Source organism: Balaenoptera borealis (genome assembly GCF_965194805.1).
Source record: "Balaenoptera borealis genome assembly, chromosome: 3".
NCBI lineage: Eukaryota > Metazoa > Chordata > Mammalia > Artiodactyla > Balaenopteridae > Balaenoptera > Balaenoptera borealis.
Window position 1 is genome coordinate 171,204,884 of NC_138866.1, and position 24,623 is coordinate 171,229,506.

The 24,623-nt window shown below is 39.3% G+C and overlaps 1 protein-coding gene and 1 long non-coding RNA gene across 15 annotated transcripts in view; one reads left to right on the forward strand and one right to left on the reverse strand.

Annotated features, from left to right (window-relative positions):
- MLLT10 (MLLT10 histone lysine methyltransferase DOT1L cofactor) overlaps window positions 1-24,623 on the forward strand; it is a 251,930-nt gene that overhangs the window by 82,254 nt on the left and 145,053 nt on the right. For all 14 annotated transcript variants that reach the window (XR_014242616.1, XR_014242617.1, XM_082385304.1 and 11 more), the window contains one exon: window positions 10,474-10,583. Coding sequence is in view for 12 of the 14 variants with exons in the window: in XM_082385304.1 (XP_082241430.1) it covers window positions 10,474-10,583 (110 nt within the window). In the remaining 2 variants the exon portion in view is untranslated. The remainder of the gene's footprint in view (window positions 1-10,473; window positions 10,584-24,623) is intronic.
- Window positions 13,706-24,616, reverse strand: LOC309625761. Its single transcript, XR_014242743.1, has 2 exons — window positions 18,815-24,616; window positions 13,706-18,408 (listed from the first exon to the last, which is right to left on the reverse strand). It is a non-coding gene; the product is annotated as an uncharacterized lncRNA (long non-coding RNA).

Here is a 24,623-nt window from a genome sequence, read left to right on the forward strand (position 1 = left end):
GGACCCGGCCTAGCCTGAGCCTGAGCCGGGCAAACATCCCCTGCTAATTGGGCAGGGGAAACGCTGGGCCCGCTGCCCCCTGATCCGAGCCCCTGAAGGTCCCTCCAGGTGTGGATACCCCTCCCCACCTCAGCCACCCCTCAGGGACGCCGGTCCTGTCCGGCCTCCACTTCTCCTCCCCCCCTCAGTCCCCCCACATCCTACCGGTTTTCTTGGGGGTTCTTCCTGTCTCCTTGGGCATCAGGGTCCCCCACTGGTGTCTGGCAGGTGCCCCAGTTGTGGGGAGATGCGCACTCTGCGTCTTCCCACACTTTCATCTTGACTCCTCCCTTTAACCTTACAAAATGTATTTCTTAATTTTTAAAACTTTAAAGTTGAAATTATTCTTTGATCCATAGGCTGCAGAATGGAAAATATGTTAGCAGGCCTGAAAGCGACATAAAACTCATTGTACATCTCCATTAGAGTTCTTGAGTGATGAGGTACATTGTCGTTGAGCAGTATTACATTGGAAAGAATCTTTTTTCTGAGCAGGAGATCTCAGCTGTGGGCTTAAAATATTCAGTAAACCATGTTGTAAACAGATGTACTGTCGTCCAGGATTTGTTGTTCCATTTTTAGAGCATAAGCAGAGTAGATTTAGCATAATTCTTAAGGATTCTAGGAGTTTTGAAGTACTAAATGAGCATTGGCTTCAACTTCAAGTCACCAGCTGCATTAGTCCCTAGTAAGATAGTTGGGGGTGTTGTCAGGGCCTTTGAAACGTTGAAGCCAGGCATTGACTTCTCTAGCTATGAAACTCCTAGATGTCATCTTCCAGTTGAAGGCTGTTTCATCTACATTGAAAATCTGTTGTTTAGGGTAGCAACCTTCGTTAATTATCTTCGCTAGCTCTTCTGGATAACTTGCTGTAGCTTCTGTATCAGCACTTGCTGCTTCACCTTGCACTTCGATGTTACGGAGGTGGCTTCATTCCTTAAACCTCATGAAACAACCTCTGCTAGCTTCATACATTTCTTCTGCAGCTTCCTCATCTCTCTCAGTCTTCTTAGAACTGAAGAGAGTTAAGGCCTTGCTGTGGATTTGGCTTTGTTGTGGCTGGCTTGATCTTCTATCCAGACTCCTGAAACTTTCTCCATATCAACAATAAGGGTGTTTTACTTTCTTATCATTTGTGTGTTCACAGTAGTGTCACTTTTAATTTTCTTTAGGAACTTTTCCTTTGCATTCACAACATAGCTGGCTCTTTGGTGCAAGAGGCCTAGCTTTCAGCCTCCCTTGGCTTTTGACATGCCTTCCTCACTGAGCTTAATCATTTTTAGCTTTTGATTTAAAGTGAGAGATGTGCAATTCTTCCTTTCGCTTAAACATTACTTGAATTGAACACAATTTCAATATTGTTGTGTCTCGGAATAGGGAGGTCTGAGGAGAGGGAGAGAGATGGGGGAACAGCTGGTCAATGGAGCAGTCAGAACATACAACATTTGTTGAATTAAATTTGCTGTCATGCATGGGTGTGGCACCCCAAAACAATTAAACAGTAACGTCAGACATCACTGATCATGGATACTATGACAAATATAATAATAATGAAAAAGCTGAGATATTGCGAGAATTACCAAAATGTGACAAAGAGACATGAAGCAAGCAAATGTTGGAAAAATGATGCCAGTAGACTTGCTTGATGCAGAATGGCCACAAACCTTCAATTTATAAAAAACTCAACATCTGTGAAGAGCAGTAAAATGAGGTATGCCTGTATAGTTGGAGCATATTCTTAATTCACTTAGCCAATCTCTCTCTCTTGTTTTTGACTGGATAGTTTAACCCGTTTCCATTTAAAGTAGTTACTGATAATTTATGCCATTTTACTATTTTTCCTGTACGTTTTATGCCCCCCTTTGTTCTTCTATTTCTCCAATATTGCCTTTTTTCTTAAATTGATTTTTTTGGCTTTGTGCCCTTTTGATTGCCTTCCTTTTTTTTTTTCTTTTCTTTTCTTTTCTTTTCTTTTCATTTCTTTTTTTTTTTTTTCTTTTCCCCCCTGCGGCATGCGGGATCTTAGTTCCCTGACCAGGGATTGAACCCGTGCCCCCTGAAGTGGAAGCGTGGAGTCTTAACCACTGGACCACCAGGGAAGTCCTGTCTTCCTTTTCTTTTTTTTTTTTTTTAAAGATTTATTTTTTATTTATTTATTTTAGGCTGCGTTGGGTCTTAGTTGTAGCATGTGGGATCTTTGTTGAGGCACACAGGATCTTTCGTTGCGGCGTGAGGGCTCTTTGTTGTGGTGTGCGGGCTTCTCTCTAGTTGTGGCGTGCGGGTTTTCTCTTCTCTAGTTGGGGCTTGCAGGCTCCAGGGCACGTGGGCTCTGTCGTTGTGTCGTGCAGGTTCCAGAGCACGTAGGCTCTGTAGTTTGTGGCATGCGGGCTCTAAGTTGAGATGTGCAAGCTCAGTAGTTGTGGCGCGTGGGCTTAGTTGCCCCACAGTATGTGGGATCTTAGTTCCCTGACCAGGGATTGAACCCATGTCCCCTGCATTGCAAGATGGATTCTTTACCACTGGACCACCAGGGAAGTCCCCCGCCTTCCTTTTCTTTTGTGTATATTTTTAAGGCACAGTTGACCTTTGAACAACATGGGAGATAGGGGCACTGACCCACTGTGTAGTCAAAAATCCAAGTATAATGTATAGTTGGTCCTCCATATATATGTGCTTCCTCCATATCCAAGGTTCCACATCCACGGATTCAACAAATTCTGGATCGTGTAGTACTGTAGTATTTACTATGGACAAATTGTGGGTAAGCGGACCTGCACAGTTCAAACCTGTGTTTTTCAAGGGCCAACTTCATTTCCTTGCTGGTTTCCATGAGGATTACAATTAACATCCTAAATTTGTAATAACTTTGAATTTTTTTTAAAAATTTATTTTTGGCTGCATTGGGTCTTCTTTGCTGTGTGTGGGCTTTCCCTAGTTGTGGTGAGTGGGGGCTACTCTTCGTTGCAGTGCACGGGCTTCTCATTGTGGTGGCTTCTCTTGTTGTGGAGCATGGGCTCTAGGCGTGTGGGCTTCAGTAGTTGTGGCATGTGGGCTTCAGTAGTTGTGGCATGCAGGCCTTAGAGCGCATGGACTTCAGTAGTTGTGATGCGTGGGCTCTAGGACATGCAGGCTTCAATAGTTGTGGTGTGTGGGCTCACTAGTTGTGGGTTGTGGGTTCTAGAGCACGGGCTCAGTAGCTGTGGCGCACGGGCTTAGTTGCTCCGTGACACGCGGGATCTTCCCGGACCAGGGATTGAACCCGTGTCCCCTGCATATTGGCAGGCGGGTTCTTAACCACTGCGCCACCAGGGAAGTCCCACTTTGTTTGAATTGATACCAACTTAGCTTCAGTAGCATACAAAAAATTCTGCTCACATTCCCCCACCTTTCTCTTGTTTTTTCAAAATTTGTGTCTTTATACATATCATGTGCCCATTAACATAGACATAGTTATTTTTTTCATGCATTTGTCTTTTAAACCATGTAGGAAATATAAAGAGGAGTTACAAATCAAAACTATCATAATGCTGGCTTTAATTTTTACCTATATTTAACTTTTACTGGCGTTAAAAAAATTTTTTTTTTTTTTTGGTACGGCTTTTAGTTACTGTCTAGTGTTCTTTCGTTTAGCCAGAAGGACCCCCTTTCCAATTTCTTGTAGGGCAGGTCTCTTAGCAACAGATTCCCTCACCTTCTGTTTCGTTGGGAATGTCTGTCTTTTTCCATATTTGAAGGATAGCTTTGCTTGATTTAGAATTCTTGGGTGACAGGTTTTTTTCTTTCAGAAATTTAAAAATGTCATTGTACACACCCTAATGGCGCCTGTTGAATTCGTGAGAAATTTGTTGTTTAATCTTACTGAGGATTCTTTGTATGTGACAAGTTGCTTTTCTGTTAATCCTTTAAAGATTATCTTTTTCCTTGGCTTTTAGCAGTGATTATTATTTTATCTCAGTGCAGATCTCTTTGTGTTTATTGTTCTCGTGGTTTCTTGAGCCTCTTGAATGTGTAGATGCACGTAATTATCTAATTGGGAAGTTTTTGGCCAATATTTCTTAAAATATTTTCTCTGCCTGTTTCCTGCCTGTTTTCTTCTGGAATTCCCATTGTTTGTATGTTAGTAGGCGTGATTGTGTCCTACAGGTTTCGTAGGCACTCCTCTGCTCCCCTTTTTTAAATGCTCCTGAAACTGGATAATTTCAATTGGTCTACCTTTAAGTTTACTGAGTTTTTTTCTTTACCTACTCAGATCTGTTGTTGAGACCCTCTAGTGTATTTTTCATTTTGGTTATTATAATTTTCAATGTCAATGTTTCTGTTTGATTCCTTTTTGAAATGACTGTTGATTCTCTGTTGAGACATCATTGTCCTGGTTTCCTTTTAGCTCCTTGACCTTGCTCTCCTTTATCTTTGAGCAGATCTAAGACAGTTGATTTAAAGTCTGCATTAAATGTCTGTGCTTCTACAGGGACAGATTCTCTTCAGTTCTCTTGTGAATGGGCTATACTTTCTTTTTCTTTACATGCTTTGTAACTCTCTTGAAAACTGGATGTACTGAATATTATGATATGGTAACTCTGGAAAGTGGGTTCTTTACTCACGGTTTAATTTTGTTGCTTGCTGTATGCTGCAGTTATTTGCCTTTTTAGTGGTCTTCTATACAATTTTTTAAAAAGTGTACATTCTTTGTCACTTTGATCTCTAAAGTCTGTTTCTGTAGTTTGTGTTCAGCTAGTTTTTTTTTTTTTTTAATTTATTTATTTATTTTTATTTTTAGCTGCACTGGATCTTCGTTGCTGCGCACGGGCTTTCTCTAGTTGCGTCGAGCGGGGGCTACTGTTCGTAGTGGTGCGCAGGCTTCTTTCTCATTGCGGTGGCTTCTCTTGTTGTGGAGCACTGGCTCTAGGCACGCGGGCTTCAGTAGTTGCAGCACGCAGGCTCGGTAGTTGTGGCTCACGGGCTCTAGAGCGCAGGCTCAGTAGTTGTGGCGCACAGGCTTAGTTGCTCCGTGGCATGTGGGATCTTCCCAGACCAGGGCTCGAACCCGTATCCCCTGCACTGGCAGGCGGATTCTTAACCACTGCGCCACCAGGGAAGCCCTCAGCTAGTTTTTTGACAGAGATTTGCTTGAATGCCAGGTGCCAAAATAACGAGAGAGAGGGAGAATCAAAAAAAAAAAAAAGGAAAAAAACAACACCTCTTCCAGTCTTTGCAGATTGGCTCTGTGCTAGGACCGTTCCCTCAGTGAGTGGCTAGCCAGTCTTCTTACCACTCTCCCTTACTTAGCCTTCACTTCCTGCTTGCCCTGTACGACGAGAGACCAGAGATGAAAGTTTAGTGTCTTATCAGGTCTTTTAGGAATATGCATCCTGCCCTGGGCATGTGGTGCTGTCTAAATTCCCTAGAAGGAACAGACACTTTTCAGTGCCCCAATTTCCAAGAGAAACTTTGTCCCCAGCTTTTCCTCTTAGGCTCTTGGCACTAGGTTATATGCTTGAACCATGATCTTTTGCCCCAGGAACCTGTGGGTATTTTATCTGCCTTACAGTGATTTGAGGAATACCCACCACTTTTCTGCCCTGAGTGAGTTCTGAGCTTGTCAAAAGAATAAGCATGTTGTGTCAGTTCTTCAGTAGCCCACAGACACTTTAAAATAGAAAAACACGGGGCTTCCCTGGTGGCGCAGTGGTTGAGAGTCTGCCTGCCAATGCAGGGGATACGGGTTCGAGCCCTGGTCTGGGAAGATCCCACATGCCGCGGAGCAACTGGGCCCGTGAGCCACAATTGCTGAGCCTGCGCGTCTGGAGCCTGTGCTCTGCAACAAGAGAGGCCACGATGGTGAGGGGCCCGTGCACCGCGATGAAGAGTGGCCCCCGCTTGCCACAGCTAGAGAAAGCCCTCGCACAGAAACAAAGACCCAACACAGCCATAAATAAATAAATAAATAAATTTAATACTTGCTACTCTAACTAGCTCCTCTGACATCTCTCTGTATTCACTATAAAAAAAAATAAAATAAAATAAAATAGAGAAACACAATTCTTTGCAAATAAAGTCTGCTCTGCTCCTTCTGAAGCCAGAAGCTGGGGTTCTTCACTGGGAATACAAAGTGCTATCTTCAAGACCTCTGCTGAATCCATGGGTCAAGGGAAAGTAAAAATTCCCAAAGCTTCCCTGCCTTTTTTTTGGGGGGGGGGGGGCTGCGCTGCGTGGATTGCGGGATCTTACTTCCCTGACCAAGGATTGAACTTGGGCCCACAGCAGTGAGAGCACTTGAGTCCTTACCACTGGACCGCAAGGGAACTCCCACTTTCCTGCCATTTTTAAGTTGGTTTTTTCTGACTTAGCGTTTGCTTGGTTGCTGCAAACCTTTCACTCTCTTTCCCAGAGTCCTGACAAAATTGGTTCTGATAGTTTCTGCTTGACTTCTTGATGTTTCTGTGGTGGAATGTGCCCTTGGAGTGGCCTTCTCCCCCATTTTTGCTAACATAAATCTGGATATTTTTGCATCCCTGTAAGTCTCCTTGAGTTTTGTTCTGAAATACAGTTATGTTCCTTGGAAACAGTTTGATCTTTTCAGGTCCTGCTCTTATGATTTATTCAGTGGGTCCAGAGCAGCGCTCAGTCTAGGGGTACTTATTCCCACTACTGAGGCAAGACCTTTATGAGTCTTTTACCCAGTGAAAGCCCTGTGAGTTAGGAGTTTTTCCAGTCTGGCTCAGGGAACAGGCACTGTTCCTAGCCCTTTGTGCCAGCTGGATACTGTTCCCTCTAATCTTTTTGGATGGTTCTTTTTCCAGCCTCAGGTAATTTCTCTACTCACATGTTCTCTGTTTAATACTCATGTAGTGCTGTTTCTCTTTCTCTGTCTTTGAGTGTTCTCTCTCTGAAGGGCTTTCATTTCTGGTACTTTGCTCTGCCAATTTTAGCTTTCTTGGTCTCACCCATCTGCTATACTTTGAGAGTATCCTGGGCTTGGCCTCAGTTTCTCTCCCTGAGTCTTGGCCTGGAAGAACTCTCAAGACATTAAGAGGGGGCAAACGGAGGGCTCACCTCATTTGTCTCTTACCTCTTTGAGATTGTTGTCCTTCTGTACCTGATACACAGGTATCTTGAGAACCATTGTCTGAATTATTTTGTCCATTTTTTTTTTTAATTTTGAGAGTGTGGGGTATGCATTGTTTCATGCAGGAGGATAAATTTGGTCCTTGTTATTCCATCTTGACCAATTTCCTTCTATTTCTTCTTAGCGTTGATATTTTCTCGTATTTCATTATTTTTTTGTTTCCTCTTTTCTTCCTTATTTGTGATTATAATGAATATTTTTAACATTGCATTTTAATCAGTTTAATAATGCAGTTATTTAATATTGCATTTAAATTTAATTGTAAATTAAATTACCTTTTGGGCCATATCTCTTTCTGTATATACAAGTATTAATATTTATCTGTGTAGTGGTTGCTCTAGGGATTACAAATTTCATACAAATAAGTTCAGTCTACTATGTGTACCACTTCACGCAAAATGTAGAAACCTCGAAACTGTGTAAATCTGTTTTACCTGCTCCTTCCCCAATCTTTGTTATAGTTTTACACACATTGAAAACTTTACAAGACAGCATTTTAACTTTTGATGTAAGCAGTCATATATATTTTAAGTGAAAGGAGGTATTATGATTGCTTTATCAGCCAATAATCTATCAAAAGTACCTGCATGTTTATCATGCTTCATTTTCCCCTTCATCTTGGAGCTTACTTCTTGGGTCATTGTTTTCTGCCCGAGGAAAGTTGTTTGGTATTCCCTTTAACGGAAATTCGTTTAGAGATATTTTTTGGCTTTGTTATTTATCCAGTTCTTTTAATGATAACTTGCCTTTGGGTTATATTAAGATTTTTATTTCTCTTTTTGGTTTTCTGTAGTTTTATTAATGTGCCTGTATGTGTATTTATATTTATTTACCCTGGGATTTATTGTGGTTCTTCAGTCCATGACTTGCCATCTTTCTTCTGTTTTAGAAAGTTTTTAGTTATTATCATTTTTTAAAAGATTTATTATTTATTTATCTATCTATATCCATTTATGTGTTTATTTTTGGCTGCGTTGGGTCTTAGTTGCGGCACGCGGGATCTTCATTGAGGCATGCAGGATCTTCCTTGAGGCATGCGGGATCTTTCGTGGCGTTGCTTGGGCTCTTTGTTGTGGCGTGTGGGCTTCTCTCTAGTTGTGGCACACAGGCTCCAGGGCATGTGAGCTCTGTAGTTGTGATGCATGGGCTCCAGAGCGTGTGGGCTCTGTAGTTTGCGGCACACAGGCTTTCTAGTTGAGGCGCGTGAACTCAATAGTTGTGGAGCGTGGGCTTAGTTGCCCCACGGCATGTGGGATCTTAGTTCCCTGACCAGGGATCGAACCCGCGTCCCCTGCACTGTAAGGCGGATTCTTTACCACTGGACTCCCAGGGGAGTGCCAGTTATTATCATTTTAAATATTGCTTTTGTACCATTTTTTTTTCTCTCATATTTCTCTGGGACTCTAATTACATGTGTGTTAGGCCTGCCCATCATGTTGTTTTTGTTTCCTGTCTTTTTGTATTTTTCATACTTTTGTGCTAATGTTCTGAATATTTTCTTCTGACATATTTTGTTGTTGTTCTAATTCTGTTTTCGGCTATGTCTAAGCCATTGTTAATCCCATTTATTGATTTTATAATTTTTGTTTTTACTTCTGTAATTTTTGATTTAGAGTTTTCAGTTCTTTGAAGAAATTTTAAATTTTGTGTTGTGTGTATTTGAACATAATAAGCATACTTTTTATAAACGTCCGTATCTGAAACTACAAAATACAAATATGTTTTGATCTTCATGTTTCTGCTGGTTTTCATTCATGTTGTCTTGACTCTCATGTGTTTAGTATTTTTCATTGTGCCGAAAATGGTAATGAACTAGTATTAGAAATTATTTGTAGCCAAAATGACATTGTTTTCCTCTAAAGAGGATGTATATTAGCTTCTGTCTGGTGTCTGGGGGCACTTGTAATTTAGGGTTATGTGAGTCAAATTTCAGAGTTTGAGATGATCAAAGCCCAGCTGCAGTCTCTGGGCGGGCCTATGTACTTTTAGTTTATTGTCATTCCTGGCTTGCAGCCCCTCAGTGTTGCAGCTGAAAGAGGGAAAGGATTTACTAGTGTTCTTCTTTTCCCTTAGTTGTCTATGGACATAGATCCCTGTACTTTCAGCCCTCTGAGTTTGTCAGAAGTACCTTCCACTCTCTCAGCTGCTTTCTTTGAAATAGGCAAATGTCCCCTGGGCGGCAAAGTGGTCAAAAGTTGTACTTAACTCCCTTGACTTCCATCCTTTTCAGGTTTTGGCCCCAGCAATTTCTTACTATGACATCAGCTCTTTGATACCTTTAGTCACATTTTGAAAATTAAAAGAAACAGCATTTAATATTAATATTTAAATTGATAAATTGTTAATATATTTTAAGTGAAATATTAAAATAGTAGAACAATGAATGTTATAGTATTAAAAATGTCAACATTTGTATAACAGTTAAAAATTTAAAGTTGACATTTAAGATTTAAAGTATTAAAGTTTTTATTATAGGTTTTCAGCTATAAAACTTCATACTTTAAAAATTAATTAATTAATTAATTAATTAATTAATTCTTGGCTGTGTTGGGTCTTTGTTGCTGTGCACGGGCTTTCTCTAGCTGCGGCCAGCGGGGGCTACTCTTCGTTGCGGTGTGTGAGCTTCTTGTTGCGGAGCATGGGCTCTACGCACCGGGCTTCAGTAGTTGTGGCACACGGGCTCAGTAGTTGTGGCTTGTGGGCTCTAGAGTGCAGGCTCAGTAATGTGGCACATGGGCTTAGTTGCTACGTGGCATATGGGATCCTCCCGGACCAGGGCTCGAACCCATGTCCCCTGCATTGGCAGGCGGATTCTTAACCACTGCACCACCAGGGAAGTCCCAAAACTTCATACTTTTATAGTGGTTCTCAGAGGAATTATTGATCTGAATTATTCAGTTTACTCTTATGAAAAGTGTCAGTGCCAGCATCTGAATTAAAAATTTCCCTTGGGGAGTTCCCTGGTGGCCCAGTGGTTAGGATTCTGGGCTTTCACTGCTGTGGCCCCAGGTTCAGTCCCTGGTCAGGGGACTGAGATCCATCCGGCAAGCCTTGCGGCACAGCCAAAAAAAAAAAAAGTTTCCCTTTATTTGTGTTACTGTGTGTATTAACTGGAGAAACGACTAAGCGTCTTATCAGTGGTGGTTTGACGATCAGTCAGTAGTGATAATTTGTTAATGTTTTTGTTGTATATTTCCTAAAATGGACATTTAAGGGATCTGTTCATAAAGTTAATAATTTAATTTATCTTTGAAAAAGCTTTATTGAAAAATGGAAAAATGACATTATTTTTGTTTATTTATTTTTAGGTTGGGCTCATGTGGTTTGTGCCCTGTATATTCCAGAGGTACAGTTTGCCAATGTTTCTACAATGGAACCAATTGTTTTACAGTCTGTGCCACATGATCGTTATAATAAGGTATAGTAGATATTATTTTATTGATGTTTGAATATAATTTTTTTGTTTTAAAACTGGGAAGTGTAAAGGAATTTTTAAATTTTGTTTTATTACAGCCCTTCATTAAAAAATTTAAATTAAATGCCTCCATTGATTTGGAAAAAGTGTAATTACTGTGGTAAACTACAAGTATTAAAATATGTTACTAAGGTCATAGGAGTACAAAACAAACACACACAAAACTTTATTACCTTTTATATTAACCTAGGTATTTAAGCTTCTAACATTTTAATCTGTATAGATTTGTTCTTTTTTTAAAAAAAAAATTTATTTATTTATTATTTTGGCTGCACCAGGTCTTAGTTGTGGCACTTGGGATCTTCGTTGCAGCATACAGGATCTTTAGTTGCAGCATGCGGGATCTTCTAGTTGCGGCATGTGGACTTCTTAGTTGCGGCATGCAGACTTCTTTGTTGTGGCATGTGAACTCTTAGTTGCAGCATGAATGCATCCCTGGTTCCCCGACCAGGGATCGAACCCGAGCCCCCTGCATTGGGAGCGCAGAGTCTTACCCATTGGACCACCAGGGAGGTCCTTAGATTTGTTCTTTAAGAATTACTTTTATGTTCTTTCAGACATTGAGGATCTATTAAATTTGAATTAATCATTATTTGGTATAATATTCGTATGATGCTACACATCCTGTCTTAAAAATAATCCTATCATAGAATATTATTTGCTCATCTCTCCTCTCCACATTATTTTGTTCCCCCGAGATAAGATTTTTATTGTTGCCTTTTTTAAAAACCTTAGTTAATGTTCACTTTTTTCCTGTATCTTTTTCTTAATTTATATTATTGTTTCATTCTCTTTTGCATATTATTGGATGATTTTTTTTTTTATTAGCCACTGTGTCTTTAAATATAGTGTTACCATTTTTAACTGAAAGTACCTGTTGATTTATTCCATTGGTGAAGAAAGTGTCACTGCAGCCAGTTCTAAGGTTTCAAAATACTAAACATTTTGTAATGTAGATCGTTAGTATTTATTTTTTAAAAATGGAAAATATGGAGAAAAAAATAGGAAAATGCGAGACAGAAGTCATCTAAAATCTTTTTTGTGTGCATTTTTACATATACTATATAACTGTAAAAAGTTTGGATCATAGTGCTTATACTGTTCTGTTTTTGAAACTTAATAACCCTGAACATCATTTTGTGTTAATAAATTATATTTTGCCATTATTTCTAGTGGATATTTAGCATCTAATACAAAGTATTATTAGTTTTGATAAAATATAATTTATTAGGAACGCCTTCTTGTTGAAGAGCCTCACTTGGTGTTTGGCGTGTACATACCAGCTGAATTTTTGTGTAAAAGAGTATGAACATTTTGGAAGCTTCAGTAAATATATTGTGTGAAGTTGTTCTAGCATGCAGTGTCTCATTTAATAATCACACTAGTTATATGTGAGATTGCACATAATCTTATATCCTGTTAAGTGCACTGTATATTACCATTAAAACAGTCTTTGCTATTCTTTTTAGTGAAAAATATTACAGTGTTTGAATGATTTTCTTTGAATATTAGTAAGGTTAAATATTTTAAAGTTTTTTAAAAAGGTTATTCATGTTTGTTAATTGATCTTGAATAGCTCTTCGTTCAATTTAATATTGTAATGTTTTAATTTTTTCTTACAAAATGTTTTTTATATTGGAGATGTTATTCTTTATTCTTATATAATTGCTGTGAATGCTTTTGCCCATAACTTAACATTTTCTTTTTAATTTTCATTATGTCTTGATGGTTTTTATTGTTGTTGGTATTCTAGCAGGTTAATTTCTTCTAGTTTGAAGTTTAAAATTTTTATGTAATTTATACAACTACTCTTTATTGTTTCTGCCTTTGTTGCCATGGAAAGAAAATCTTTCTCTACACTAATGTCTAAGTATTTTTTTAGTACTTTCAAAATTCATTTCTAAAAATACTTGTTTTTTTCCTTTCAATTTTGAAATAATTTCAAACTTAATTTAAGGTTGCATTAATAGTACAAAGACTTCTTCCTCTCCTAAACCATCTGAGAGTAATTTATCATATAACACCGACACCTCTGAATGCTTTAGTTTGTATTTCCTATAAAGAAGGACTTTCTTCTGCATGACCAGAATACAGCCAAAATCAGGAAATTAACACTTATGCATTATTACTGTCTAATCCAGAGACCCCATCATTATTTGCCTAATTTTCATTCATGTTTTCTTTTTTCCCTTTCATAGCAAAAAGATCACAGATTGCTTTTTGTCTCTTAAGTCTCCTGAATAGTTACTCAGTCTTCCTCTGACTCTCATAACTTTGATACTTCTGAAGAGTATAGGCCAGTTATTTGTAGAATGGATTTTTATAATGTTTCCACATGATTAAATTCAGATTATGTGTTTTTGGCAGGAATATCACAGAAACGATGCTATGTTCTTCTCATTGCATCCTGTCAGGTGGTACATGATTTCAGCTTTTCCCATTACTGGTGATTTTACCTTCATCACTTAGTTAAGGCAGTGTCTACAGGATTTCTCCCCTGGGAGTTTAATCTTTATTCCCTTTATAATCAGTAAGCATTTTGTGGGGAAGTACTTTTTATGTAAATATCTTGTTCCTTGTGCCCTTTACTCACTAATTTTAGCATTCATTGTTGCTTCTTTGCTTTATCTATTAGATTGATGGCAAGTGGTGGTTTTCTAATTCCATCTTTTACATTCATCAGGTGGCATTCCATTTTAAGGAAAAGCTTTCTCCACTCCCCAGTTATTTATATTAGTATGGACTAATATTGACTTACATGTTAATATTTTATTTTAATGGGTCATTCCCCATTACTGTCACTTATTGTGATGTTCGTATTGTCCCAGGTTTGGCCAGTGGGACCTCTTCATGTTGGTTCCTGTGTCTTCTGACATGGTTCCATCATTGTTTGAGCACTTCTTTACTTCTGACATGACAGTATGTTCTAGGCATATCTTGAACCATTCCTGTCTTAGCCCTAGAATAACATTTCTCCAGGGAGCCTTGATTTGTTTTCGGTGAGAATGGTATTTAGAAACCAAAGTGGACACTAGGTGTGCTCATTGTTATTAGGATGTTGCTACTTCCAGGCCCTCTCAGTGTGTATAGATGCAGAGATACACACACATTCACATCTATGTCTTCTTTATATTTTGAAGTTGGTGAGGTCACACAGATACTTCTGATTTAGTATATGGATTTATGTATTAAATACAAACATATCTGTATGTATTTCTGTACCTGTCTATGTATCTATTTATTTATCGAACCATAAACTCCTAGGAATTTCTTAGTAATTTCCCTAAACCTAATCCAACAGCACAGGGTTCATTCTAATGTTTTTTTCTTTTTGTGTTATGACTCTCATGCCAGACAATGAGAAACCTGACTCCCATTATCCTCAATATATTTATTTGATCATTCTCTCTTATATTAACAAATCTTCTGTTGCTGCCACCCCATAATACAGAGGCCAGCCTAACCATGTTGAGGCTCAGACCTCACTCTGGGTTGCTGCTGCTTCCCTGCATGTCTGCCTTTTTCTTTTTAAACCATTTTGGGGGTTTGACACCCAGCTTCAGTCCAGAACTACCCCTTCTCCCCTCACTTTGCTCACTTTGCTCAGGTTCTTACAACTCACTTGGACACCACCTCCACCCCAACCCCCAACCCTCTCATGAGCGCCAACACTACTGGGGCTCTGATACTTGAGTTGGCCTGCCCCTTCCTTCCCAGGATAGATGCTAGCATGCTTGGCCCCAGCTCATGGCTTTAAGACTAAAGTACTCAAGAAGTAAGGGAGGGAGTATAGAGGAAGAATGAATTAATTTAGATATAAATCTCCTATCCAGTTAGAGTTAAGTTTAGAATATGGTGAGATGTGTGTGTAATTTTTCCCCTCCCACGTGGTTTAGTCATTCTTTTCAACACTATTATTGAATAATCTATGTTTTGCACAGTGATTTGAAATACTGTTTGAATCATTATTAAATTCTTGGGTATTCTTGACATTTTTTCTGTTCCATTGATGTGTCTTTCTATTCTTATTCTAGTACCACACTGTTTTAAATTATTATGGGTTTAAATACATCTTGGTACATGGTAGAACAAATACTGTCATGTATTTCTTTTTTTAGATGAACATTAAGAGTAACAATACAATTTTAATTTTACTGGTGCTACAGTGAAGTATTATTTTGGGGAAGAATTGATCTTTTTGGAATATTGAATCTCCCCTTCCAGAAACATGGTGTATCTCTCTGTCAAATTTTTTTCCTTATATGTTTCTTGGATTCTTATGGTTGTTGGTTTGTATAGTTAACCTTAAAAAGAATAATATTCTGTTCATGAATATTCAGTATGGTTAATAGGGGACATGTAATTCTGAAATGATAGGAACAATTGGAAAATGGATTGTTGCATTTTGGAAGACATCAATCTTTTTTTTGGGGGGGGGGGTGGGGGTGGGGGCACACCATGCGGCTTGTGGGATCTTAGTTCCCTGACCAGGGATTGAACCTGGATCATGGCAGTGAAAGCGCCAAGTCCTAACCACTGGACTGCCAAGGAGCTCCCCTGGAATACATCAGTCCTTGATGAGTGGTAGTAAAGGATAATGTGGAGATTATTAATAAATGTATTGGGCACTTAAAATGGACCTGCTTTGCATTGTGCTAGACGCTAAGAGTTCAGAGTTGCATAAAATACAGGGTTTATCTCCATGTGACACTTAGACAGTCAAGTAAATATATAATTACAATGTATGAAAATAATAAGAGATTATAAATAATAAAAAACCTGAATGGAGTATTATGTAACATAATGAAAGGAGGGATTATTTTTGTCTAAGGAACTGAATAAGGCACACAAAGATATAAGGGCTGTGCATGATAATAAGAAATTTGACCTGTGGAAGAAAGAATCAAATAATAATTCTAGACAGAGAAAGTAGCATAAATTAGGGTAATAGGTGCAAAGGGGAGGTGCTAGGCAGTTCAGAGAATAATAAATAATCCTGTGTGGCTGGAACACTGTAGGATTTAGAAGAAAAAAAGGAAAATTTCTAGACTATTTGTATAGTATATCCAGTTGCAGAGAATTCACTGTGTTGACTTATGTTGTTAAATTTTCCAAGTCATTACATATATAGTGGCCAGTTTCTGTACCATTTGTCATTAGATTCTCGTTTTTATTTTTTGACCTCTCACATTTTCTCGTATCAATTCCTTATTTCACTAACATATACATTTTGTTAATAAATGTGAGTGGCATATGTTACCTTTAATTGCGTTTCAATAATTTTTAAGAAATGGGAAGATTGGGGCAACATAGATATTTGGGAACTTTTTTGGGTGGTCTTGTGTTCTTTAGAGTCAAGGAAGCATTTAGTTTAGAAGGCTGCAATTTCCATAGAGAGTAGTTGGCAGATGATGGGTATATCCTGGATTTATCTTTTTGAATAGCTTTTATTTACTGAATGGTCATGAAGGAACAAGTATTTATAAGTATAGGAAGGATCATAACAGACCAACCAGCCAAACCAAAAATACTATAAAACATGGTGTCATTGAATTATAAGAGGATAACGGTAGAGGAAAACTTAGAAATTGCTAGCCCAACTTCCCTTTATCTTTTTTCTAAAGGAATAGATGTGGAAAGCTTTAAGAATTTTTTTTTTTCTTGAAGTATAGTTGATTTACAAAGTTGTGTTGGTTTCAGGTGTATAGTAAAGTGATTCAGTTATATCTATGTCTGTATACACATACATACATATATATGCTTTTTCAGATTCTTTTCCATTATAGGTTATTACAAGATATTGAATATAGTTCCCTGTGCTATACAGTAGGTCCTTGTTGTTTACCTATTTTATATATAGTAGTGTGTATATGTTAATCCCCAATTCCAAATTTATCCCCCATGTGGTGTGTGTGTGTGTGTATACACACACACATACACCCCCCCACACATGTTCTTTATCCATTTATATATCGATGGACATTTAGGTTGCTTCCATGTCTTGGCTGTTGTAAATATGAACAGTGGGGTGCATGTGTCTTTTTGAGTTATAGTTTTCTCTGGATATATGCCCAGGAGTGGGATTGCTGGGTCATAGGTTAACTCTATTTTTAGTTTTTTAAGGAACCTCCATATTGTTCTCCATAGTGGCTGCACCAGTTTACATTCGCACCAAAAGTAAATACCTCATCTCTTGTGTCTAGGCTGCTCTGTAACTTGCTTTGGCTAATAAAGTGCAGTGGAAGTAACATTGTGTGACCTCTCTCTGTGGCTTGATGATCTGTTTCCTGAGCCCATTGGGGTGGCCCTGCCCCTTCATCCTCCTCTAATGATACCTTATGTTTAGGTTGAGGGCTGGAATATTGGGTGATTTGGTGCCACAGAGGTTGGTTTCTTTCTGTGCTCTTCCTTTTACCACACGTTTGCCCCACCTGTTAGTGCTAGACTGCTGCTGTTTATTATTTGATGTTTTGGGCTTTTGATTTCTTGGTTGTTTTGGTGCAGCCTCAGTCCTTGGTGGGCTCTGTATATCTGGGCCTCAGGGTTTCACCAATTCATTGCCTCCTCCTTTTGGCAGACTTTGCTCTACATCTGTGGAAGGACTTGGGAGGGAGACAGCTTCCTGACTCTCCCCAAGTGCTAGAAGATCTCCGATAGATTAACAAATCCTGGGGTCAGGAATTTTTCTTGCCCCTTGTTTAGGGGTAAAAGATTTTCTCCTTTGTCCTCCTAGCCATCATGGGTCTTTACTCATGCCCTGGGTGTGACAGGATTTGCTGCCAATCCCCCAGACACTCAGGGCTTTTGAGAGTAGTGTCTGGGCAAGAGGTGGGATTTCATATCTTTGCCTCAGTGGCACCTGATCCTCTCCTTCATGCCTGCACCACCAAGGGAGATTCTTTCTGGTTGTTTTGTCTCCTTGCTTCCAGTCTTCCCCAAGAGCTCCTTGTAAGTCTTCATGGAGTGGAGCCTGTGAGTGAGTGTGAACTCCGGTCTCTGGTTCCAGTGGTTCTGTACTATTGCAGTAGCCCACAGTCAGCCTTTAGCAATTTGTTTACATTTTAGCTGGTTTCTTATCTGCATGTCTTCCTCCACATTTTCGTCCCTTGCTCAGTCGTTAGTGGATAGTCTGAGTGTCTTGTGGTTTTTAGGCAGCTGAAGGAGAGAGTGTGTCTGCCCTTGGAATTCAAACTATTTGGTTGCCTTTGCAAGTGCAAATCTTTCATAGTTTCAAGAAAAGTTGTGGGTTTTATAGTTTAAATGGCTTTTTCTTGATAGGTTTGGAGTGATGTTCTTTCAGCTCTCTACTTTTTAGGTAGAGTTGGAATTTGGCCCCTGAATCCTTTTGATATGAACACTGTTTCTTTTATTCAAAATATTAGGTCAGACTGTGACTTTTTTCCCCCTTAAAATGAAAGCTTTCAGGCTGTAAATTTGCCTCTGAGTATAGCTTTATTCACATACTTGACATTTTATTTAGATGCGATTTTGTTGTTTGGGATCATTTTCTCAATAAACCTCAAGTTAGTTTATAATTTTTCTTCTTGATCCAATAGCTATTGCGCAATTTAAAATTTGCAAATCACTTTTTTCCTCCTTTGATTCATGTGTCTTGGAAGCTCTTGTTGGTTGCATGTATATACGCTTATAATTGTTATAGCCGTTTTATTATTATAAAATCTCTCTCAACAGTCTATTTTTTTGTCTGATAATAAGCCACTTGTGTTTGCTTGCCTTTTGCATGGTATATCTTTTTTCATCCTTTTAACTTACTTGTGTCTTCAGATCTAAAGTATGCATTGCCTTGTGTTTGCTTGCCTTTTGCATGGTATATCTTTTTTCATCGTTTTACTTTTTTTTTTTTTTTTTTTTTTAAAACAGCCGATTATTTATTTATTTTTAGCTGTGTTGGGTCTTCGTTTCATGTGAGGGCTTTCTCTAGTTGTGGCAAGCGGGGGCCACTCTTCATCGCAGTGCGCGGGCCTTTCACTATCGCGGCCCCTCCCGTTGCGGGGCACAGGCTCCAGACGCGCAGGCTCAGCAGTTGTGGCTCACGGGCCCAGTTGCTCCGCGGCATGTGGGATCTTCCCAGACCAGGGCTCGAACCCGTGTCCCCTGCATTAGCAGGCAGATTCTCAGCCACTGCGCCACCAGGGAAGCCCCCATCGTTTTACTTTTAACTTACTTGTGTCTTCAGATCTAAAGTATGCATCTTATAGATGGCATATGGAACTTTTTTTTTTAATTCAGTTAATCAGTCTTTGCCTTTTGATTGGATTATTTTCATATTCAGTGCTATTAATGTGGTTGGGTTTACATCTGCCGTTTTACTTTGTTTTCTTTCTTACTTTTTTTTTTTTAATAGCAATTTTTTGTTTTTGTTTTTTCGGCTGTGCTGGGTCTTTGTTGTTGTGCGTGGGCTTTCTATACTTGCGGCCAACAGGGGCTACTGTTTGTTGGGGTGCGTGAGTTTCTCATTGCGGTGGCTTCTCTTGTTGCAGAGCGCAGGCTCTAGGTGCATGAGCTTCAGTAGTTGTGGCTCGCGGGCTTTAGAGTGCAGGCTCAGTAGTTGTGGCGCACAGGCTTAGTTGCTCTGCGGCATGTGGGATCTTCCCAGACCAGGGATTGAACCCGTGTCCCCTGCATTGGCAGTCAGATTCTCAACCACTGCGCCACCAGGGACGTCCCTTACTTTGTTTTCTTTGTCTTGTGACTACTTTGTTTTTCTCTTTGTACACTACCTTCTTTTATGCTTATAAGTGGATGTTTTCTGGTGTACCGTTTTCATTCCTTTCATGATTTTTAAATTATATTTTCTTGGGTTATTTTCTTAGTGGTTGCTCTAGGGCTTACAATATTCATCTTAACTTACCAGAATCTACTTAACTCCAGTAAGATATAGAAAATTTATAACATTCATTTTATTTCTTTCCTCCCCACCTTTGTGCTATTATTATTATAGATATCATGTCTCTATATATACTACAAGCCCCAAAATAGTTAAAATTATTGCTTTATATAATCTTATATTTTTTTAAAGAAGCTAAGAGATGAAGACCACAGATATATTTATAGAGTGTGTCTTTTCCTGTTTACCATTTTTATTTCTCTTCATTTCTTCCTATGGGTTCCAGTTACCATCTTGTGTTATTTCCTTACTCCAAAATAACTTTATTCCCACTCTCTTTCATTGTGTTGTCATTGTCACATACATTACATTTCTGTATGTTATAGTCCCAACAGTACAATTTATGAACATTGTTTTATGTGATTGCTTTTTAAATTAAGAGAATGAGAAAGAAATATCTCATCATACTATCTTTTATCATTTCGTATATAATTACCTTTGTCAGAACTTTCTTTGTTTTTTTAATTTTATTTATTTATTTATTTATTTATTTATTTATTTATTTATTTATTTATTTATGGCTGTGTTGGGTCTTCGTTTCTGCGCGAGGGCTTTCTCTAGTTGCGGCAAGTGGGGGCCACTCTTCATCGCGGTGCGCGGGCCTCTCACTGTCACGGCCTCTCTTGTTGCGGAGCACAGGCTCCAGACACGCAGGCTCAGCAATTGTGGCTCACGGGCCTAGTTGCTCCGCGGCATGTGGGATCCTCCCAGACCAGGGCTCGAACCTGTGTCCCCTGCATTGGTAGGCAGATTCTCAACCACTGCGCCACCAGGGAAGCCCCTCTTTGTTTTTTAATTGGTCTATATATTTATTTTTTAAAATTTCAGCTTTATTGAGGTATAAGTGAGGGAACTCTTTGTTTTTTTGTGTGGATTGCAATTACTGTCTAGTGTCACTTAATTTTAGCCTGAGGAATTTCTTTTTGTAGTTCTTGTTAGTGAGGTTTGGAGCAACAAAGTATCTCAGTTTTTTTGGGCCTGAGAATGTTGTTATTTTGCCATTATTTCTGCAATATAGCTCTTCTGGATATAGGATTCTTGGCTGATAGTTTTGTTCTTTCAGCATTTTGAATGTTATTCCACTGCTTTCTGTCCCCTATTTTATTTCTAATGAAACCTCAGGTTTACTTGTATGTGATGATCCATTTTCCCCATTTCGCTTTCGAGATTTTCTCTTTATTTTGCCTTTCATCATTTTGAGTGTGCATCTCTTTGTGTTTATCCTGTATGGTGTTTGTTGAGCTTTTTGGTTGTGTAGGTTATTGTTTTTCATCACATTTGGGAAGTTTTCAGCCATTATTTCTTCAGGTACAGTTTCTATCCTTTTCTTTCCTCTCCTGATTTTCTCATTATACATCTGTTAATGCAGTTAATGGCATACCACGTTTCTCTGAAACTGTTCTTTAGGTAGTATAATCTAAAAAATCTGTTCCTTAGATTGTATAATCTCTATTGATCTATTTTTAAAGTTGATTCTTTCCCTACTGCCAACTCAAATCTACTGTTGAGCCCTTTTAGTGAGTTTTAAACTTGAGAATTTCTATTTGGTTGGTTTTGGTCTCCTAAGTCCAACATCTTGATTCCCTGCAAAGACGGTTATCGATGCCTGCTTTTTTTTTCCTTATGAATGGGTCATACTTTTCTCTTTCTTTGCATGTCTTATAATTTTTTGTTGAAAATTAGACATTTTATTTTATTTTATTTATTTTTTTGGCTGTGTTGGGCCTTAGTTGCGGCACACGGGATCTTTGTGGAGGCACGTGGGATCTTTTTCATTAAGGCACGTGGTCTGCTCAGGTTTCTTACTAGTTGCGGCGCGCAGGCTTGTCTCTAATTGTGGCGTGCTGGGTTTTTTTTTTTCTTTCTCTCTATCTAGTTGTGATGCGTGTGCTCTGTAGTTTGCGGCACGTGGGCTCTCCCGTTGAGGCATGTGAGCTCAATAGTTGTGGCACGTGGGCTTAATTGCCCTGCGGCATGTGGGGTCTTAGTTCTTCCACCAGGGATCGAACCCACGTCCCCTACATTGGAAGGTGGTTTCTTTACCACTGGACCACCAGGGAAGTTCCTAAAAATTAGACATTTTAGATACTATAGCCACTCTAGAGAATGAGTCTTCCTTCTCCTTGTAGAGACAGAACCTCTGCACTAGTGCTCTGGAGCTGGGGATGGTGACAACACTCTGCTTCTCCTGAAGAGGCACGTGTACTCTGACAGGGTGCTGGAAGGAGGGAAGGGTATAGTAGCCCAGATTATCCCTCCTAGCATGGAACTTCCATTCTGCTAGCAATCTGGGGAAGGAATGATAGGGCCCCAGGAATCTTGGCCTGTTTTTAGAGTGGGAGGCTACGAGTGGGAGCTACCAGGATGAGTAGTAGTATGAGAGTAACTGGAGACCTGGCCCTCCTCGGGTAAAATTGTAGCCTTAGACTAGGATCTGTGGAGAGGGGGAGCCCTCATCTTCTTGACAGCGCCACCCAGAAAGGAACTTCCATCACAGGAAGCAGTATGTGGGGGTGGTGGTGGTGATGGGGGCAGATCATGGCTCAAATGCCACTGGCTCTCACTGTTCTTATTGAGATTTAGTAGATTGTCTTGGGTAAAATATTCTGTTTTCTGCATGTCTTTAGGACAATTTTCAGAGACTTTATCATTTTTATTTTACTTTATTGAAGTGTAATTGATAAACAGTACCATATAAGTTACAGATTTACAATATAGTAACTCATAATTCTTAAAGGTTATATTCCATTTATAGTTATTATAAAATATTTGCTATATTCCCTGTGTTGTACCATATATCCTTGTAGCTTATTCTATACAGAGACTTTAAATGGTTCTTTTTCACCTATGAAATGGTTAATTTACTGAGGAGAGGATCCGTGGACCTCTTCACTCTGCTATTTCAGAAGTCTGGAAGGCCTAACTTCTTTAAAAAAAAAAAAAATCTGTCATTATTTTAGTTTTACTGAGTGGTCAAATGATGGTGTCTTTTCACTGTCAGCTCTTGGAAGTTACTGAGATATTCTTTGAGGCCTATTTGCATATTTTCCCTGAATTTTGCCATTTAAAATGTTATTGTTTCGGGACTTCTCTGGTGGTGCAGTGGTTGGGAGTCTGCCTGCCAATACAGGGGACACGGGTTGGAGCCCTGGTCCGGGAAGATCCCACATGCCACGGAGCAGCTAAACCCATGTGCCACAAGTACTGAGCCTGCGCTCTAGAGCCCATGAGCCACAACTGCTGAGCCCGCGTGCCACAACTACTGAAGCCCATGCACCTAGAGCTCCCGTGCTCAACAAGAGAAGCCACTGCAATGAGAAGCCTGTGCACCACAATGAAGAGTAACCCCCGCTCACTGCAACAAGAGAAAGTCCGTGCGCAGCACCGAAGACCCAACGCAGCTAAAAATAAATTAAATAAATAAATTTTAAAAAAGTTACTGTTTCAATCTGCTCTGTACTTTTCTTTTTAAAATTTTATTGGTCATTTATAGGCTAAAAGATGTATGTTAAATGCTTCCATTGTAATTGTTTGATACTGCCTTCTGGTAATTTGAACAGTTAGAGGTGCTCTTTTAAAAAATTAATTAATTTGGCTGCATCAGGTCTAAGTTGCGGCACGTGGGATCTTTTGTTGTGGTGAGTGAGCTTCTCTCTAGCTGTGGCACATGGACTCTAGAGTGCGCGGGCTCAGTAGTTGCAGCATGCGGGCTTAGTTTTGTTGCAGCACGTGGGCTCTTTGTTGCAGTGTTTGGGCTTCTCTCTAGTTGTGGCGCGCAGGCTTCTCTCTAGTTATGGCGCGGGCTGTAGAGCGCGCAGGCTCAGTAGCTGTGGCACGTGGGCTTAGTTGCCCTGTGGCACGTGGGATTTTAGTTCCCCAACCAGGGATCGAACTCACGTCCCCTGCCTTGGAAGCTGGATTCTCAGCCACTGGACCACGAGGGAGGTCTCTAGAGATGCTCTTATTCAGTGTGTCTAGGTTAGTTTTGTTGTAACTAAGGATTTTACTTTTTAGAGATATAAAATAATTTTTGTAATTCAGTTCAGTCTGAATCCATGTCTTTCAGCAGAGGAGTTGAAATTCATTTACCTGACTTTACTATATATTAGGCTTTTTTGGAAACTGTGTTCTTATCAATATTGTTGAATGGTGTTATTTGGCACCACAGTGCATAGTGGGGGAAACTTCTCCAAGTTTAAAAATACATGTGGTCCTGTTGAAGTTTGCTAGGTTATACCTTGTTACTGTTCAGAAATTGGTTTCTTTTTAGAATTGTATCATCTGAGTATATGTAGTTAGGCATTAATTTTTGTATACTCAACTTACAGTCAGTTGATAATTTTATTCATTATACACTTGTAGATGACCATTTTTATAATTTAGTCTTTCATGAAAAAGTGGTACTGTCTATCAGCTATTTTCAACTGGGAGAAGGACCAGATAGATGTCAAAGTTGCTGGGAGTGTTCATTGGCCAGTACCTCTTGGGGACATCTCTGATCTCCTAAAGTGTCTTCCTCCCAGGCCTATTATGTCAGCTTGGCAGGGCTGAATGATAGGTCATGTGGGATTCTTGTGGACAGTTGGAATGACCTAAACCTTGCTCGCTCATTTAGGACTGTCCTTCACCTCTAAGTCCCAACTTCCTGTATCAACCTCCTTTATTTATGCTTACTTCCAGCAGAAAAGAAAGACAAATCTCTTTTTACACCTTTTTACAGGAATCAGTTAAATATTGGTGAGGAGGAGTATATTAATACTGAGGTGGGGTAGGCTGTGTCATGCCCCCTGGCCTCAGTTCCTGTGAAGATTCTTCCTATCTTATGGGGTTTTTGAGTCTAAGGAAACACTGCCTTGTGAAATCGTACTAGGACTGTTTATGTCTGTATTGATGTTTTCATGTTTGTATTGTTTGTAAAAATTAGATTACAGTCAGAAAAAAAACGAATTCATGATTTGGAGTAGGTTAGATAGTAAACCTGATCTTGACTTCTGAAGATAACTATAAAATCCATATTTGTGTGAAGCACTCGTAAAGTTTTTGTTTTCATTTCAATTTTGTTTTGTTTCTTTACT